General features: G+C 38.6%; 1 protein-coding gene across 3 annotated transcripts in view; it reads left to right on the forward strand.

The window, feature by feature from the left end:
• The window catches only part of LOC131055405 (uncharacterized), a 64,554-nt gene that overhangs the window by 35,234 nt on the left and 10,127 nt on the right, over positions 1-19,193 (forward strand). For all 3 annotated transcript variants that reach the window (XM_057989893.2, XM_057989874.2, XM_057989882.2), the window contains 2 exons: positions 10,966-11,111; positions 11,260-11,408. In XM_057989893.2, coding sequence (XP_057845876.1) covers positions 10,991-11,111; positions 11,260-11,408 — 270 coding nt within the window. In that variant the 5' untranslated portion in view covers positions 10,966-10,990. The remainder of the gene's footprint in view (positions 1-10,965; positions 11,112-11,259; positions 11,409-19,193) is intronic.

A 19,193-nucleotide genomic window follows, 5' to 3' on the forward strand; every position in this document is an offset into this window, starting at 1 on the left:
CAGCTGTCCACACACTTATTTTCTGATTCACACAGCTGTCATGAGTTGCAACTTCACATACTTTAACTTCTTTGCCATATCTTGTATTTGTACTATCTTCCTTATAAGCTTTATCAACATGTAGCCTATTCTCAAGCTAAGCCCTTACTTTAATTCTTCAATCATGGCATACATTTCCATTCTCTACTTTATAAGCGTCACCATTATAGACCGCATCTTGCTTTATGTCATTTAAGACAGCTAAACCATTACCATCAACATTTGAAAACACAAGAGTATTCTTACATTTTTGCTTTGTTTCTTCAAGAAAAGCAACCTACTCATATACTCGATCAAGTTCAATAGGTTTCATTTCTTTAGGCACCACACTCAACCAGAGTCATAAGTTTCACAAAATAGGTCACTGCATACAGAATTCTCATGTGTGTGACAATAAAGGATTACATAATATCCAAATGGTGACTCACTTTTTTGCCTTCTAATATTAAACAATGTTTGGACAAGAGAGGCAAGGCCAACACTACATATCTATTTTTCATTGAAAGCAGATAAAAGAGCTTTGCAAGTAGAAACATAAAGTTTGGGGAAACTTGCTAGCTACTTCCTAGTTTCACCACACAAGGATATAAAATACCTCAGCCATATGTTCTCATCTTTGAATTGAAACTACTCCAAAGATCTGATTTTTTTGAATAAGAGCACACCCTTGTGAACCAACACATGCACCAAACCAAGGCATTTAATCATAAATTTTCTTTGTTATAAATTTGAAATCATTATAAGCCAAGAATTTTTTTGTATATTGTAGCTAGATGGATATTGAGAGGTATAGACATGTGAGTCATAGTGGTTGCAAGTTGGGGCTTAGACTATAATGTTTCAAATCGATAATCGTCATTGGTATGGGTACTATTGACGGGTGTTTTATGATCACACCAACAAAAAACAATGTCTCCAATGGTCACTCTACCCTCTCTTGAGCAAAGACCCCTTGTATGTTGAGTTTGCGAAGATCATAGAGGCGACTCCAAGGTTCCTATTGCGAGTTTCCAATGGTCACTCTACCCTCTCTTGAGCAAAGACCCCTCGTATGCTAAGATTGCGAAGATCATAGAGGCGACTCCAAGGTTCCTATTGCGAACTTGCGACTTTATGTTGGATATGAGCTCGTTTGGCTTGATGTTTTGTTGGTAATCCAAGGTGGACTTACATGCAGTGAAAAGGACTTGAACAAATTTGTATTTCAGGGAAATTTTGAGGTTTCTTATTTATTCCAAAGTCTGGAATTGACAATGTGGAATTCCTCCATTGATGGATTTTTTCTAAGATATCCTTTGCATGAATTTAATGTATATTATTCAGCTTTGCAAGAATGGTTGAGTCAAGCAAGGTGGCAAATACTTCCAGGCACCCACTAAATAAGAACGAATAGAGAGGGTTCCTCCCTGAGATAAAGATTATTTCAAAATGGAGAGAAGTCAATGATACCAACTTGGGAACTTTCAAGTTGGGAGAATTTAGAAGGATAATATTTGGTCAAGACGGACATCCTGCATTAGCAACCACCAAGAAGATAGTTAGAAGCCGAATTGTAGCAGCTGTTGGCTTTCGTCTTGCCATCCAATGCTCGGAGCTAATCATGGAATGTGCAAAACATTATGATGCTGAAAGAAGAGCGATTATGGCGCTTGATGGCAAACTTCTAGCAAATCCTACCGCTGAAGCAATTGGTGAAGCTTTTGGAATCCCTGCATTCTAGTCCATGTTGTACATGTTGGCAATGATCTGCTCCCCTAGTCAGTGAGGCGTTCAACGTTGACCTCAGGATTCACGACATGTGCTTCCTCCTACCTCCTGTGGATCCTTGTCTCTGACCACTCTCCCGTTCGTTGATGGCTCGAGCTTTTGGCGTAAGGGCAACAGTGTTTGGTCCGAAACTGGTATCGGAGCATTGGGTTACGGGTTCGAATCTCGTGGGTCACGTTGAGGGGGGGATTGTTGGCAGTGAGCTACCCCCCTAGTTAGTGAGGTGTTCAACGTTACGCCAAATCTCGAGCCATCAACGAACGAAAGAGTGGCCAAAGACAAGGATCCACAGAGGCGGGAGGAAGCACATGTCTCGAATCCTGAGGTCAACATTGAACGCCTCATTGACTAGGGGGCAACTCATTGCCAACAATCCCCCCCTCAACATAACCTGCGAGATGCAAACCCGTAACCCAACGTTCTGATACTAGTTTCAGACTAGATACTGCTACCATTACGCCAAAAGCTCGAGCTAGAACGTGAGAGCGGCCATAGACAAGGATCCACGAGAGGTAGGAGGAAGCAAATGTCACACATCCCGAGGTCAATGTTGAACTTCTCACTAACTAGGGGGGCAACTCATTGCGAACATGTACATCATGGACTAGAATGTGGGGATTCCAAAAGCTTCACCAATTGCTTCAGCAGTAGGATTTGCTAGAAGTCTGCCATCAGGTGCCATAATCGCTCTTCTTTCAGCATCATAATGTTTTGCACATTCCATGATTAGTTCTGAGCATTGGATGGCAAGAGGGAACCCGACAACTGCTACAATTCGGCTTCTAACTATCTTCTTGGCGGTTGTTGATGGAGGATGTCCATCTTGACCAAATATTATCCTTCTGAATTCTCCCAACTTGAAAGTACCCAAGTTGGTATCATTGACTTCTCTCCATTTTGAAATAATCTTTGTCTCGGGGAGGAATCCTCTCTATTCGTTCTTGTTTAGTGCCTGCCTGGAAGTATTTGCCACCTGCTTGACTCAACCATTCTTGCAAAACTCAATAATATACATTAAATTCATGCAAAGGATATCTTAGAAAAAATCCATGAATGGAGGAATTCCATGTTGCCAATTCTAGACTTTGGAATAAATAAAAAACCTCCAAGAATAAGAACTTTTGGATAAAAGTCACGCCCTAGTTGCTCTTCACTTTTGCTCTTGCTTGAATTCTCAAAAACGTGATGTGAAGAATGAAGTCTAAAACCTTGTTTAAATAGGAATCATCCCCCAAGTTGCTAAGTTGGCAATGAGACAATTTTAGCAGTTGCATTAATTCATTCCAATCACACTTCATGTTTCCTTAATTAGAAAGAGACAACTTGTCATTCTGGTGGACCTCGCTTGTCACACTTGACTTAAAAAATAGGAACTTCCATAATACCTTGAGTTATGCTTCATTAGTTCGGAATATTCCATTTTGCATGTTACCAACTTGTTTTCCACAAGATTCTTTCTATCTTGGGCGTATATGATATATATTGAAGAATTTCCTTGCCTTGAAAGAAATTTCATGAATTTTTCCATTCTTGAGGAATTCTTGAGCACAAATTAGTCTTGGAGGAGGAAAAGTTAACCATTTTTTCCATTTTCCAAGAATTTAGTCTTGCTTGGTGTTCGGAGGGGAGAAATTTCCAACACTTGGCCATTTTTTCCATTTTCCAAGAATTTTGTCTTGCTTGGTGTTCGAAGGAGAGAAATTTGCAGCACTTAGCCATTTTTTCGTGATTTTGAAGTTTGACTGCATACATGGGTGCATTTTGGCCTTGAGGGAAGAATTTTGCACATGAGGATAAATCCTCCTACACTGTGGATTTGCGCCCTAGGAGCTTGCCTAGGTGCATTTGGGAAGTCAAGGAGGAATTTCCTCTCACTGGGAAAATCCTCCTTGCCTTGGGATTTGTGCCCAAGGCAGGGGTTTGGGCACAAATGAGGGGGGAAGGAGGAATTTTGGAATTTTTGAAAAATCCTCCTCTTCTAGTGAAATGCGCCCAAGGCATGAGTCAGAGCACTTTTGGAGGTAGGAGAAGGAATTCCATTATTTTGGAACAATCCTCCCGTCCTTGGGAAATGCGCCCAAGATGGATTTTTCAAGCTTCATTCATTTTGGGAAGGATTTCCAGACAGAGACAAAATTTTGATCACTTGCCTGCTTGTCAACTTTTTCAGATTTAGAACTGGATATTTAGGAACATTCTGTCGTCAATGCTTTGCCAGTTGCCAGAGTTAGACTTTTCAAAAATAGACTTACTAAAAATAGGAAGTTCTTGCAAACATCAAATTTGGGCAAATCGGGACAGTGACACTAAAAATAGTAAGTTTGTTTAAACTCAAAATTAGGCCAATCTTGGCCGTAGTGAAACTTACTAAAAATAGTAAGTTCTTAGAATTTGCTCAAATTTCACTGGTAGCTTTCTTGAAGGGTTCTCTTTTCAATGCTTCGCTCAGATTTCACAATGCCCTAGGCTACTAAACTCATTTCTAAGTCCGAAGGATAAAAACCTAAAAATAGACGATGCATGTTTCTAACTTAGCCAAATTTCTCCAAAATACTTGCAGACTTAGCTAAAATTCGCCAAAACACTTGGGTTCTTGGGGAGATTGAAGGAACTTTTGCCAAACTACCCAAAAGACCACAACCAAAAGATCAAATGGACAAAAATGTAGGGGGCCCCCGTTTGGAATGGGGTGATGTGTGATTAGGTCACAACAGGTATCATTTGAAACATGAAGCTGTTTGCAATCTTCTTTTGCTAATTCAATCTTATAATAGCTTGATCCACATCCAATCTTATGACAATTGAATCCTTCATTAATCTCACTCTAGGATGTCTTAATGTCAACTTCTGATTTTACATCAGATTCATCATCTTCAATTAAAACTTCTCCCTTCTCACGCTTTCCATGAAGCCCTTTAGAGTTTGAATATCTCAATGATGATTCAACTATTTGTTATGGTAGTCATCATTGTTCTATTTAGTGGCTAAAGGGAGTGCTTCAACATTACTAGTAACCACCAACTAAAGCCAGTTGTTAAGGAACCACATTTACTAGACTTCGGAACCAATTAGACAATTAATGAAATACACTGCATTATTAAAAACATTCATAGTATTTCCAAGATTAATTTTTGATCTAGGTATCTCTAAGAGAGCATCTTGGCTTGTAATTGTTCGAGGACAAGCAATCTTGGGCAGGGGAGACTGTAATGTCCTTTGTTTGAAATGGGATTCAATAATAAATAATAATAATAAATCAAAATATATAAAAAAGAAAAATAAAATATGATATAATTTAATTTTTTTAAAGTTTAATGAAAGGTCATAAGGAATGAAATGAAGAGTTGTGTCTCCCTCGAACATGAGATATAAAAGGGAGAAATGGGAATAATGAAGGCAGCACTATGGGTGGTGACTCAATTTTTGATATTTGAATAGGAAAAATGGGAACAATAGTAGGACTATGGGGATGGGGTTTGAGGGGTAGGAATAAATTGTAGAACTGTTACCCTAGGTTTTTTGAAATTTTGGTTCCCCCCTTTTTAGAATGCAAGTTCTTGCTTGAAAATTGTCCTTTAGCATGTTCTCGCCTTCATTTGCCAAGTTATGTTCCCTAGTCGCCTCTTTGTCTAAATGTTGCACCAAGGTGGTGAACTTTCGAGTTTCTAAACCCAACGCTCATGGTACTAAAGTTCACAAAACCGCTGACCACCCAACTGCTCTTTGCTTTAAACCCTTGTTGTTGGTCACGTATGCTAAGAAGTCTCTGTGTCAGTCAGCTGGGTGCTTTTTGAACCTTTACCTCCTTTCATTTATATGGTTCATGAGTTCTTAAGTCCATCGATCGTCCGACTACTCTTTAGGATGTCTTAGCGTTGGTCTCGTCTCTCTAGTCGGTAGTTTCTTGAACCCTAGCACCCCTTGTTAGTGATGGTTCAAAAGTTCAAAAAGTCATCGACGCCCCGACTTAAAAGATTTTCCATCCTCCAAGTAGCGGTCATTCCAAAGCACTTGCAAGTATGAGGCATTAATGATTGGTTAGGTGGTGAAAGTAATGCAAGTATGTTTGCACAATTTTCAAAAGAGAATGAAGGTGCTCACACTGCCAGAATTAAATGAATTTAATGCCCCTTCTTAAAAAGGGTGATATCATTTCAAAAAAAATCATTTCGCCTCGAGAGCTAGCAGGAAGAAGCTTTGAGTTTTTTTGGTGGTAGAAAATTGCATAGGTTAGATTAAAAGATTTCTTTTCTTTTTCCTCTCCTTGAATTAAAGGTGAAGCCTCCTCAAAAGTCTGGCCACTGTGTTAAATTGAGAATCCCCTCATGAGTCTACCTAGTGAGACTCTAGTATATGGTCACCCCCTACCAACCTATGTTGCGGAGCTTTTTGTAAATTGCGTTTTATATCACCAGTTCCAAACCCTTGTTTCCTCCATGCCTCCCAGTATAGAAAATGGCTTGGAGGATATAGTAGACACAGAGCTAAGTGACGTGAGTTTGCATGGCATTTTAAAAATAATGAGAGAAGAGTCTGCCTCTCCTATTGCCAAGAAAGCTGTAGAAAGTGGCCTCCTCGAAGCCGGCGGTTCCCCACTTTCCGTCCCTTGTCCTGAGTTCATCGTTTCTTGTGCTAATCACTACCGCCCTGAATCTCACAAAAGTTTTGAACCTTCAATGATTTGGTGCTTGCTAGAATTAATTTTGAAATTGTCTCCAGTGCTTAGGCTTCCTGAAAGGGAGCAGTTTGTGAATGTATCCATGGTGTCTGGGTGGGATTATTTTTCAGATAAAAGGGAATGGTGCTTGAACCGAATTGCAACCAGTTGGTTAAAGGTTAAGAAGGAGGGTAAATCAAAACTCCTTTCATTGCTAAAAAGGGATCTTTTCCATAATGAAATATCCAATACCATTACCCTTTTACACCGGGTTGTGGGAAGTGTTGAAGCGGAGGGGTTTCCATTTTGGATGTGCCAATTTATGATTGTTATCAGTGGCGATAACTCATGCATTGATTGGGCAAGACTTATAAGCCAACATTTACATGAACTGGCTAGTTATCAACGAAGGGCATCTTTCCATGTGTGTTCATTATTGACATATATCCTCGCTAGCAGAGAAGTGTCTTGGCTGGGATTGCAAACCCTAAGCTCCTTGATGGCAGATGCGCCCATATATGATTATTTCCCGCAGTTGCAAAGGAAGCTGGGGTTGAAAGATTCTTTGTGTCAATGACGCTTTCTTGTGGATATTGATCAAAAGAATTGAAGGTTCGACTGAAAGGAGATTATCCCCAGAAGCTGAAGCCCTTGTGATCCAATTTGGCAGCTATTTTGTTCAATTTGGTAGTTTCTCATATTTAAGGATTGGAGTATGAAGATACCCTGTATAAATTACCAAAGTATGTCTTTGATTTTTTTGTGCTACTGGAAGTTTGCTGCCAAATGGCAAAGGTGAATGTTAAATATATAGAGCACTTGAAGAAGAAAGGGTATTCTTTTCCCATTTCCTTGTCTGATTTTTCTTGCAAAAGCGCCGAGGCTGCCAAGACGACAGGTAAAATTTTAGCTAAGTTCAATTTTCAGTTTCCATCACATAGACCTTATTATGACAACAAAGGCTACGTTCGGGCTAATTTTCATGGAGCAATAACATATCTACATCAACTGTAGTTAGAGGATTGTTGGGGAAGATTGCTTGGATATCAGAGAAGTATAGAAGCGAGACTACATGAGGTTGACCCTTGGTCAAGTTAGGGCCTTTGAGCTACCTTTGTTTATCCCCAAGGGTTTGGTTGATGACGGTTTTGAGATGATTGATGAGATTTATCAAAATGTTGCTTTGATACCCCTCCTTCAGTCATCCTGGTTAGATAAGAATGACATAGACATTGAGAACAAAACCCTACATGTCTTGGAGAGAACAAAAAGGTGGATTGAGAAGAAAACAAGGGAATATGTTGGTTCCTCCACACAGATTGGGGCACCAAACCCAAAACATAGTGCATCTCAAAACCCTGCCACCTCTAAAACTCCAACCATCTCAACTCCCACATCCTAGAGGAGTAATTCTCAATCCAAAGGAGATGGAGAGCAACCAGAGGATAATGCGAAGCTGAAATCTGTGTGCGAAGAAGATGCACCGACCTCTAAGGGAAAGGTGAAGAAAGAAGCTTTTGTTCTTGTTACCCCCACCTCTGACAACTTGTCAACTATTTCGGGCGATGGCCAAGAAATTTTTTTTCTTATCTTCCACCAAATCGGTGGAGATAACGTTTCCAATACTTTTTTTGATAGTTCTGATTTCTCCTTACTTGGTGATTCTGTACTTGCTAATTCTGTGCCTCCACCACCAACGAATGCAATAACCAATGTTCCTAGTTTGTCCGCTCTCACCTCACCTCTATGGCTGAAGAAAGCCATGGAAAAGAAAAAGAGATAATCTATGCTAGATTCAAAAATAGACACAGTGGCTAAATTATTGCAAGGAAGTCCCACGCCTAAAAAGACTAGAAGAATGTCCAGAATGATTGCTGACCCCGTTTCTAGCCACAAACTTTATGAGATTGCAGACCCCATCGGTGACAAAAATGAACATGAAGTCACAGAATTGGACTTCAACTTGAGTAGAGTAGATGTGGGTCTAGCTATAGTCAAAGGAGGCATTTATCATGCCAAATTCTCTGTAGGAGCTCTATCAAAAAGGGTCAAGCTTGAAGTACAAAAGAACCTGGTGCTACAAAAGCAGGTGAGTACGTTGACTGACTTCATCCAATCCATTTTGCAAACAAATGATCAATCTACAAGCCAAATTGAAAATGTTCCTATTGAGGGACTGGACACCAGTAAGTTAAAACAAATTTAAAGAAATTAGTCTGTCACTTTAGCCATAGATAATTGGGTCCACAAAGTTATATTGGATGGAATAGTATGCATAGAAGAATCGATGAGAGCCTATGCGCTGATATCGGAGAAAACGAAGGCTTGGAACAATGAGTTACAAAATGTGAAAAGAGAGAAACAATTTGTCCATGATCCTTCATGAGTTGCAGGAAGCATCAAAGTTGGCTGTGGTCCTTTTGATCAATGAAGGGATAATCAGCAATCAAGGTGAGAATGCATCAGCCTCATGGGTAGATATGTTTGAGTGGAAAATCTCCATAATTGACGAGTTGGATAGCCAAATAAGGTCAACCCTAGCGCAGTCTCGACTAGACATCAGAGATTTAAAGAATCACTTGTCATTTCTCGAGTTAAACATATTTGAGAAAGATGGAGATAAGCTGCGAAGGAATACAGATGTAATCCAGAGATTTAGGGCAAGAATAAACGAGGAGTTGATTGCCGAAAAAGCGAGTGAGAAAACATTGGAAACTCTGAAGAACCTAGCATCCTACCTCCCAGCTTTAAAAATCAGATTGATGATGTACGTCTGAAAGTTGTAGAGGCAGATTAGAAGTTGAACAAGTATAAATTAAGGATGAATATTACAGGCAACCCAAATGCTAGAACAATCACACCGATCATTTCCGAATACAGGGCATATAGATCAAAGATGCAAGGACGAATGACACGAGGGATCTATGAATAATGCTGCAGAAGAAGCGTCATGTGGAGGAGCTGAAGATGGAGGGGCCATTGTTATTTCATAAATCTTGTTTTATTGCTTTTCTTTTTTTTTCCCTGATGGGGTGCTAAAAAACTATTGGCTCTAGAGGGCCATTATGTTGTTTAATTTATGTTATGACTTCTTAGTTGCTTTGAAAATGGTTGTCTTTGAAAGACCGTTGGTTCTCAAGATAGTTACAAGGCTATCTTTATATGTTAGATGGATGCTTGTAAAAGGGATCTTTTTTTCCTTTTTATCTTTTTTTGGGTGATTATTTTCCATAGACTTAGTCTATGTTTGAATGGATATGAAGAAGGAAATCTGAATGCAGATTCATGGATCACAAACTTTGAGTTATGGTTGATGAATTAGCTGTTCTTCTTATGTTGAATTCTCTGCTATTGGATTGTCTTTTCTGAATATCTGCTATATGGTCTATACAAATTAGTATGTGCACATTGCTGTGGATATTTTTGGCTTTGAACAAATGGAGCAGTAATGTTTCAGATATTATGAATCTTAGTATTTTCAGGTAGAATATTTGTATTTTATTTAGTTATAATTTTGTTATGATTTCTCACTTTTTAAAGCTTTCTAGTCAAAAGCTCTACCTTATTTGCTTTCTGGTTAACAAGCATACATGGAATTTATTCTTTGTATATTATTAGAAGGTAGCTGTGCCCTGTAAAACAAGCAAAGAGCGGGTGTAAAACATCATTACATCTGTCTCAACTATTAGTTTTCACTTTTCAGTTGTCACTTCCATGGGTGAAAGAATATAGAGTTAGGTGGCAAATCTGTCAACCAACAAGAACAAATGGAGCAAATTTCCTATGAGCATGTAAAAACTGCAGCTAGCTTTCATCAACATAAACTTTGATACAAGGACATTGGAAATAACTTGAGCTGAATGAGCTGGTAGAAATGGCAGGAAACTTCCATAAACATATTTTAGTTAGAATGGTTTGAGGAAAGAGACCAACTGGTCTGGAAGCAATGCAACCAACTAAAGTTTCCTTGTAGCCTAGGAAAGGAAAAACAAAACCCTTCACAAGAAACAAGCTACAGACATCCACCAAATTTGGTTAAGGGAGTGAAATCAGACTATCATCTATGAAGATGAGAATTTTGAAGAAATGGTACAAGTAGTGAGCACAGGAAGCAAATGCTATTTTGCAACATTATTCTTCCTGTAAGGAGAGGAAGCAAAAGGAAACTTCATCAGCGGAGCACAGTGAAATCCTTATAGCAAGTGGAGAAGACAACCAAGCATGCTCAAGGAAATCTCAAATTAAACTTTCATAAAATTAAAAATTTAAAAGTGTACGAAGGTTATGAGATATGTAGAGACTACCTTCCTTCAAAGTTTTTCCATAAAAAACCTTGTAGATTTTTTTGACAAGGAAATTACATAAACTACATGCTGTTTGCTATTTATATTTTTGCATCTTTATAATTTACAATAACTGCCATTGATCTCAATCAATTCCAAATTGCTGCTTACATTGACTCATGGATTTTTATTATTATTTTTTTTTCGTCAATTGTCTAGGTATCGAGGACGTAAAGTCTTAATCATGGCACTGGCCATGCTTTCTAAAAGAATTTGTACAAAACTCATGTCTCAACATTCTCAGAATCCTTTGCCTGTCTGCAACACCATTTTCCGAAGCATCTCCAAACGAACAAAATACCTAAGTACATACCCCCAGTTTATTTTTTTCGATGAAGTGAATGACAAATATAATGATGCTCATTGTAAATTTAAATAGGGTGTAGCTGTTTGTTGTTCTTGATATTTTCTTTTTTATTTAATGGAAGTAATAATAGTTAAATGTGGATGCAGAGGAAGTAGATCTAGCAGATTTCTTGAAGGCTGTAGGCAATGGAGTTGAGACACATACTGAAAAACTTGCAAATGAAATCGGAGATTTGCAACAGCTGCTCACGATCAGAACTTTAAAGCTCAAGAAGATGGGGATTCCTTGCAAACAGGTATGTTTTACTAATTTTAGCATCAAAAGTCTGATTTAGTATTTTTTTTATATCAGTTTTTCTATGTTGCAGTGCTTTCTTGGGGTCCTTGAGAGGGAAAAGGCTCTCATATGCAGGTCACTGTTTCAAATTTTTCAGAGCATGATAAAGCAGGGGATTCTTTATCTTTCATGCAAGCGATCCTAGTATGGATACCCTGTAATCAACTTTCTTGGTTGCCAGCAGCAGCTCACATATTTTTTTCCTTTTTTTGCAATGTCTGCTCATGATAACATGTTACCCCATTCCTCTAAGAATTGGTTGTCTTTGAATGGCAATGTCATTCCAAAGAGTTCAATCCATCCTAAAAAGCCTGTTTTAAATGACAAGATTTTAGAATTTGTCACATCTGTTCCCTTGATAGAAAGAGGGAAACAAGCATTTGAAAAAGTCTACAGGAAAAACTAGATGACCAACATATATCTGGCCTGGTAATGTGAACTTGCAACTTAGAACTCCCTCACAAAAGTCTGGCAGATTTCCTAGTCAAGATGGCCATTTGAAGCCCAAAATAGAAAGTGTTCAGTAGCCTTTCCGTCTATTTGACCAAATGTTGCATTTGTCTGTAGCAAGTTTCTTTTCCTATTTATATCAGGATGCCAGATTCTCCTTGAACCATTCCCACAACATAATTTAGCTCAGGGGATGCAGAAGGCCCTCCAATTCTGCCACTTCTCCATTTAATTGTGTTAGAGCATCCTGTTGATGGTGTTTTTACGCACTATGCAACACAGAAAAAAACTAATTATTCTATCCTCTCTTGAACAAAGACTCCCCAAATGCTAAGCTGCGTGATCAAATGGGACGACTCCAAGGTTCTAGATGTCAAGTCTTGACGTGTTCTTGGATAGACTTAGTTGTGTGATATGATATTGCTGAAATCACAAGGGGGACTTACGTTGAATCTTGAATGCTTTGAATATTGCTGGAACGTGGAAATTTCATTTGATTTGGAAAAAAAGGAAAAAGGATGAGGGTTGAGAAAGCTGATCTAATCCTAAGAATGTAAGAGCAATGGACAATCTTTGATGAAACTCAACTGAGCTTTGCTTTGACATGTAGTGAACATCTCCTCAAGGCTAGTGCGATCTTCTAGGGATAACTTTATGATTTTTAAATCACCACTACAAGCATAGATGCTTTCAAGGTGAAGCATATCAATGAAGAAGTAGCAATTGAAGTTAAGCTTGGCTTAGATGGATCCAGTTGACTACGCAAGGCACTTTACAATCAGCAAGGTGTTAGTAGTATGTATATACGAATTTCACCATTGATCATACACAAAGTTCTTCCATTCAATTAACCAACATTAAAACAAATGAGAAGTAGAGACCATGCAAATTGTTGAATCAACACATAAAGTCCACCATATCTTAAGTCGCACTTTCAAGGGGTCAATGACAATCGCTCAAACCTTAAGTCGATCTTTTAAAGGGGCAAAGGAAATCACATAATCCTTAAGTCGCTCTTTTCAAGGGGCAAAGGAAATCACATAATCCTTAGGTCGCACCTTTAGACCCTCAGAGGAAATGAAGTCCAAAATCCCAAGTCACACATTGGGAGCTGGATTGGAAGTAGAATCCTTTAATTCGCTGATCAAAGCATCAAAGGAAATGAAACATCTTAGGTTGCTGATTGGGGAGGCAAAGGAAATGATCAAAACCTTCAGTCGCTGATCTAGGCAACCAAAGGAAATGATCAAAATGTCTCAAGTCGCTGATTTAGGCAATCAAAGGAAATCATCAAACTGCTTTAAGTCGCTGATCATCTAGGCAATCAAAGGAAATCATCAAAATGCTTTAAGTCGCTGATCTATGCAATCAAAGGAAATCATCAAAATGCTTGAGTCTCACTTTCGGGGGGTCAAAAGAAATGATCAAAATGTCAACTTTGATAACTTACTCATTTCTCCTTTAGCCCTTTCATGATGATTTGGACTTCCAGCCTATCCTTCCTTCCAAAAGTTGACTCTCTAAAACAATTTGCCTTAGCCAAATTTCAGCACTTCATTTCTGATTTTGCAAGATGATGATCAAATGCAATGATCATCATGAACCGTTCATTTCCTAAGCCTTGAAAACTAATTGACCTCACTTCATCTCAAAGAGAGAGACTTGACTTGAATACCTTCTGGCCACCTAAGATACTATACCTCTTCCAAGTGAAAGGCTAATAGTTAAACTACAACTATCCTAGAAAGCAGAAAAAAGTAGGGGTCCCCATTTGCAATGGGGCGATGTGTAAAAATGTCACAACACATCCCCTAGCGACCTAGTTTAAAAAAGACAAATGTTGGGAGCTTCTAACTTGCAATTTTTAGGTACTATATATATGAATTACTACAAATGCTCGTTGTCTTCAAGGACACTGGGACGGATTTTCATTTTCAGGATCTCATAAGCTTTTGAAGTCAAGTAATTAGTTCACATGAGATTGAAAAACTGCTTCTGAAGGAGCTCAAGTGGTGGTGAAATGGTTATACTCATCAGAGGTCCAAGAAGTAGTACAACTACAACATATTCTACAAGAGTAATGGGAGATTGTTTAGAGGGTCACACATTCAAAACTCACAAGGAACACTATGAGGAGTTCTCATTGGTTCTGTTTGTTGTTACTAATGTGCCACGTTCCAAAGTCTCTTGAATTCCTTTTATTTAGAGTTTCTCTTGAGAAATATGTTCATTTGTTTGTTGGTGACATCCTCATTTACAATACATATTAGGAAAAAAGGTCTTGAGAATGGTGGTCATGTTGGCATGCGGAGGAAGATGATGAATTATATGTAAAAGTTATGTTCTTTAAATTAGGTGCGTGTAGAAAGTGGAGTTCCTTGTCATGGGGTATCACATGGACGACTCAAGGTAGATTACAAAGGATAAAAATTATAATTGAAGGAGAACAACCTATTCAAGATCATGTTGAAGGTCTGAGATTATTCTTAGGCTTAACTCAATACCATCATTATTTGTTTGGAATAATGTCCACATAATGTACGACCTTGTAGTAAAAAGCTCATTCGAATAAATCCAAAGCAGCAACTTAAGCTTTCCAACAATTCAATCTTCTTTGGAACTGTCCACCCCCATCCATTACCAAAATGTTCATTGTGGTGTGTGATACTTTAGGACATGACATTGGAGCAGTTCTAATGCAAGGGAGTGCCCTTTACCATTTAAAAATAGAGAATGAAAGGGTAAAAATTTGCAACCATCTGTTAATGCATGGTAGCTTATGCAAGATAAGATCTTCCTAACCTTCCTTGTTCTGTTATTTATCTACATGCTTCATGTCTGATTTATATTGCATATGATTATCGGATTGTACAAACATTGCTTATCATTATGCTATCGGGCTAACAACCCGATAGCATATTAATGTCAATTGTTAATTGGCATTAATATGCTATCGGGGTATTAACCCAATAGCATATTAAATGCTATAAGTTATCGGGTTAAATTCGCCGATACATACTTGCTATCGGATGCATAAACATTGGCACCGATTCACATCTGTTATCGGGCTTAATTATATCGAGCATATTTGTTATCGGGTTTAATGAATACACCGCTTCATTTGGCATTAACATTGGTTAACAAATGCACCGGTTGGATTATATTCATCGTGCACTTTGAATCATCGGTGTTTATATGAACCGATTCATTAAATTGATCAGTCATTATATTATGATATTACAATATGCTATCGGGGGTTTTTGAACCGATAATCAGCATTGTGTTAATGGTATAATTGTAAAGGCACCGATCAATGGGTGCATTGATCGGTCATGCCTAAAAGGCATGACCGGTCAATACACCAATTGACCGGTTGCCTAAATAATATATATGCCAATTGAATTCATTTGGAGAAGACATAGAAAATATTAAATGATCTCTCTCCTTCAGACCTGCAGATAAAAATCAGAAATATTAGACATTGACATAATTCCTCATATCCATATATAGCATTCATAGTTCATAACTTGTTCTTTAATTAAAATTGAAATAACTTTACACCATCAACATATGAAAAAGGGATATTGGCCACACTTCATATATCAAATAATGGTGCCGATGTTCACGAGTGGATGTTTCAAGTAAAGATTGATCAGCAAAGTCTCAAATATATTTTTTAGCAAGGACCACTCTCAGAGAAACAGCAAAAGTGGGTAAGAAAGATATTCAAACATGATTTTGAAATCATCTACAAGAAGATCAAGTAATTTGTAAATGTAGATGGACGCTTTAAGAAGGAAAATGACAAAGACTTTCTTTCATTCAATTCATATACTGTAATTGAACTTGGTGCAAGACACATTGACCAAGCAGATTGGTTAACAGATGCGATGGGATCCAAAATCTTTGGAGATCTTGAGGCAAGCAATTCCAGCTACACCTATGCAAAACCTCTTACTAAAATGTAACATTTTATTATAAATTCTTTCTTCACTGATTGGTGGACATTTGGGATTCCTCAAAGTTGTCAACAGATCAAGTAGAGTTTTTTGGGAAGGGGTTTTCTATCTTCCAAAGAAATGAGGTTGAGCCAAATTTTTTGGATTTGTTATTGCACTTAACACATTCCTAATCAATGCAGGGAGAGCATCTACGTGCTTCATGATTGGGCTGCCTAAATCACAAAGAATGATTGCCATAGTAGAGGCAGTTGACAGGCTTATAAAATATGTTTATTCATGTGGGTTGAGCCACCCATTTTTGCAAATGTGGTGGTGTTGTGACCATTTCACACATCGCCCCATTGAAATGGGGACCCCCTCTTTTTTTTGCTCGGTTTTGCCTGTTTCTCTCTCTGCTTTTAGGGTTTTGAGCAAGTGAGTGAGTCGTCTGGATTAGGGCTAAGCCTTAGGGTTTCCTTTTTGATATTTTCAAGCCGAAGTCCAGTCATTTTTGGAAGATTATTGAGCATCCTCGTATGAATTGCAATTTTGAAATAGGACGAGTCCGTTAGGATGTCAGGTGTGTCTGTCTAGGTCCAGTCGGAATTTTGAAAGCAAGTTCAAATTTTGCCTAAGTATTAGTGATGGAATTGTGCAATTTTGTCCGGGTGAATTTGGACCAAATTTTGAAAAGTTTGATAATTGACCCCTGGCCTTGGAGATGACCTAATAATGCCTTGTGAAGTGACTGAAAGCCTAAATTCTTGATATTTTGGCCTATAGGGGTAAGATCGCTCCTGTCCCTCTGTCAGGGACCAGGGCGAAATTGGTATTTTATGCATCTTGGTTATCGACTTGTTTCATTTGTCTTGTGCAGGGTCGCCAAGGGATGCAGTAGAATGCAAATTGAGGATCTTGAAGATTTTTGAGACTCAAAATGGCAAATTTTTAAGGTTTAAGGCCAAATCGCTCCTGTCCCTCTCCCAGGGACTAGGGCGAAATGGCTTGCTTAGGGCATTTTTGGCCTTACTTGATCAAATTGAAGTGTCAAGGACGCAATAAGGGATGAAATCAACATAATGGAGCACCCAGACTTAGTCGTTTGCAATGAAAAGTTGAACATTTGGCCTTAAGGACAAAAATCGCTCCTGTCCCTCACTGAAGGACCGGAGCTTGTTTCTCAAAGTTGCACTGTCCTTACAGGGTCAAGACAATTCTTTGATTCGAGGAGATCAAGGAGGACACGTTTTGTCTATTGAATATAATTTGAAGTAATTTGCAAGCAAGGAAATGTGCTAAAATGACAAAATCGCTCCTGTCCCTCACTGAAGGACCGGAGCTTGAACACCAAGTTTGCCTTATTCTTGCAGGATTAAATGATTTCGCGATTTGGAAGAGATCAAGGAAGGTACGTTTTGCCTATTGAATATAACTTGAATGGACCCCGAAAGAGAAAATCTACCCAAGAAGTCAAGTTCGCTCCTGTCCCTCTGTCAGGGACCAAGGCGAATTTTAAAGATAGCTCCTGTCCCTCTCCAAGGGACCAGAGCGATTTTCTCAAAGGACAAGTTTTGGACCAAGGAAAAGCGAATTTCAAGTTTGAGATGAAGGAAAGGCGACCCAACCAATCCGTTGAAGATAATCTTGAAGGTTGGCAATACACAAATGAGCTTACAAATGAAAGTTCGCTCCTGTCCTTCTCCAAGGGACCAGGGCGAAATATGCATTATCTAGCATTCCCTTCCGAATTTGGTCGAGTCCAAGCCAAGATACAAAGTCAAAATGATGTTTGGAATGCTTTTAAGGAGAACGAAGTTGCAAAGGACCACAAAACTTGATCAAATTACCTAAGGCGCTCTTGTCCCTCTCCCAGGGACCAGAGCGAACTCTTCAAGTGTGCCTAATTTTGGAGTACTACTATCGTTTGCGAGACTTAAGAAGGAATAAGAAACAACGTTTTTCGCTTTGGAGACAATTTGAAGTTGATATGATCAAGGGTTCACACAAAGAACAAAATAGCGCTCCTGTCCTTCAGTCAAGGACCAAGGCTATTTCAATAAAGTCAACCGTTCCTTTCAAAAACTACGTCAAGGCAAGATCATGCGGGATCCCAAATGTCTTTAGGAAGATAATGAACAAGGAGTTAACGTCAAAAATCAACAATTTTGTGCCACAAATGCAAGTTCGCTCCTGTCCTTCAGTCAAGGACCAGAGCGATTTCTATGAAATCAAACATCTCCCTCCAGAATCACGCCAAGGCAAGAATTGTGCAAAGTAAGGAGTGCCTTTCGAAGATGATGAACAAGGAATTGACCCCAAGGCTCGGCAAATTTTGACTAAAATGTAAAGTTCGCTCCTGTCCCTCAATCAGGGACCAGGGCTAAAATCTCCAAAAATCAAGTTTGCTTTGCAAAGGACAAGATTGGCATGCGTAGAACAAACAAGGATGATCATTGCCTACCTCGCAAGTTGATTTGGCGATTCAAAAGACAAGGACCATGGAGTAAAAGCAAAAATTGCTCCTGTCCCTCACCAAGGGACCAGGGCGAAAATGGTCTAAGAGGCATTCATTTCAAAAATTGAATAGATCAAACTCCAAGTTACGAATGAAGATCCTAGTTTGGACGTAAAGGAAGCGACTTTGAACGTGAAAATCAATCCAAGTTGGCTAAATCGCTCCTGTCCCTCACCAAGGGACCAGAGCGATGTGGTTAGTATCCCTTATATCTCTCATGTTTTGGCGCCAATAAATTTTGAAATACATTAAATGCTAAAATTCGATAAAATTTGAAATATTTAATTAAAATGGCATTTAAAAAATAGCGCATAAGGCATTTAATAATTGATTGGGCCTTTTAAAAAATCGAAATTATTAATTGCAAAGGCATTTAATTTAATTAATTATTAAATTAAATAAAAGGGAGAGCGCTTGGGGTTATATTTCCATATTTTTATAAAAGTCTGCCTCCATTTTATTTAAATTTTATTTATTATTTGCCTTATTTCCAAAAGTCGGCCTATGTGCAATTAAGGAGGTGAGCGCCTATATAAGAGGGGTACTTTCAAGCATTTTAAACCATCATTCAATCATTGTTGCATGCGAATTTGGAAGAGCAATAAAAGGAGCGAATTTTGTCCAAGGAAAGGAGCGAAATTTCCATCCAAGGTGGAGTGCGAACTTTGTTTGTGGTTAGAGTTGGAGCGAATTTTCCCTTAAGGCGTTGAAGACCCCAAGGTGGTGAAGTTGATAAAGGAGGCGCATTGGCTAGGAGAAGCTCACGTTGAAGACTCCAATCTCCATTTTTGCCTAGGCGAATTTCCTAATTTTGCATCTTTTTAGAGTTAGTTCTCAA

The sequence above is a fragment of the Cryptomeria japonica genome, chromosome 2 (assembly GCF_030272615.1).
Source record: "Cryptomeria japonica chromosome 2, Sugi_1.0, whole genome shotgun sequence".
Lineage (NCBI taxonomy): Eukaryota > Viridiplantae > Streptophyta > Pinopsida > Cupressales > Cupressaceae > Cryptomeria > Cryptomeria japonica.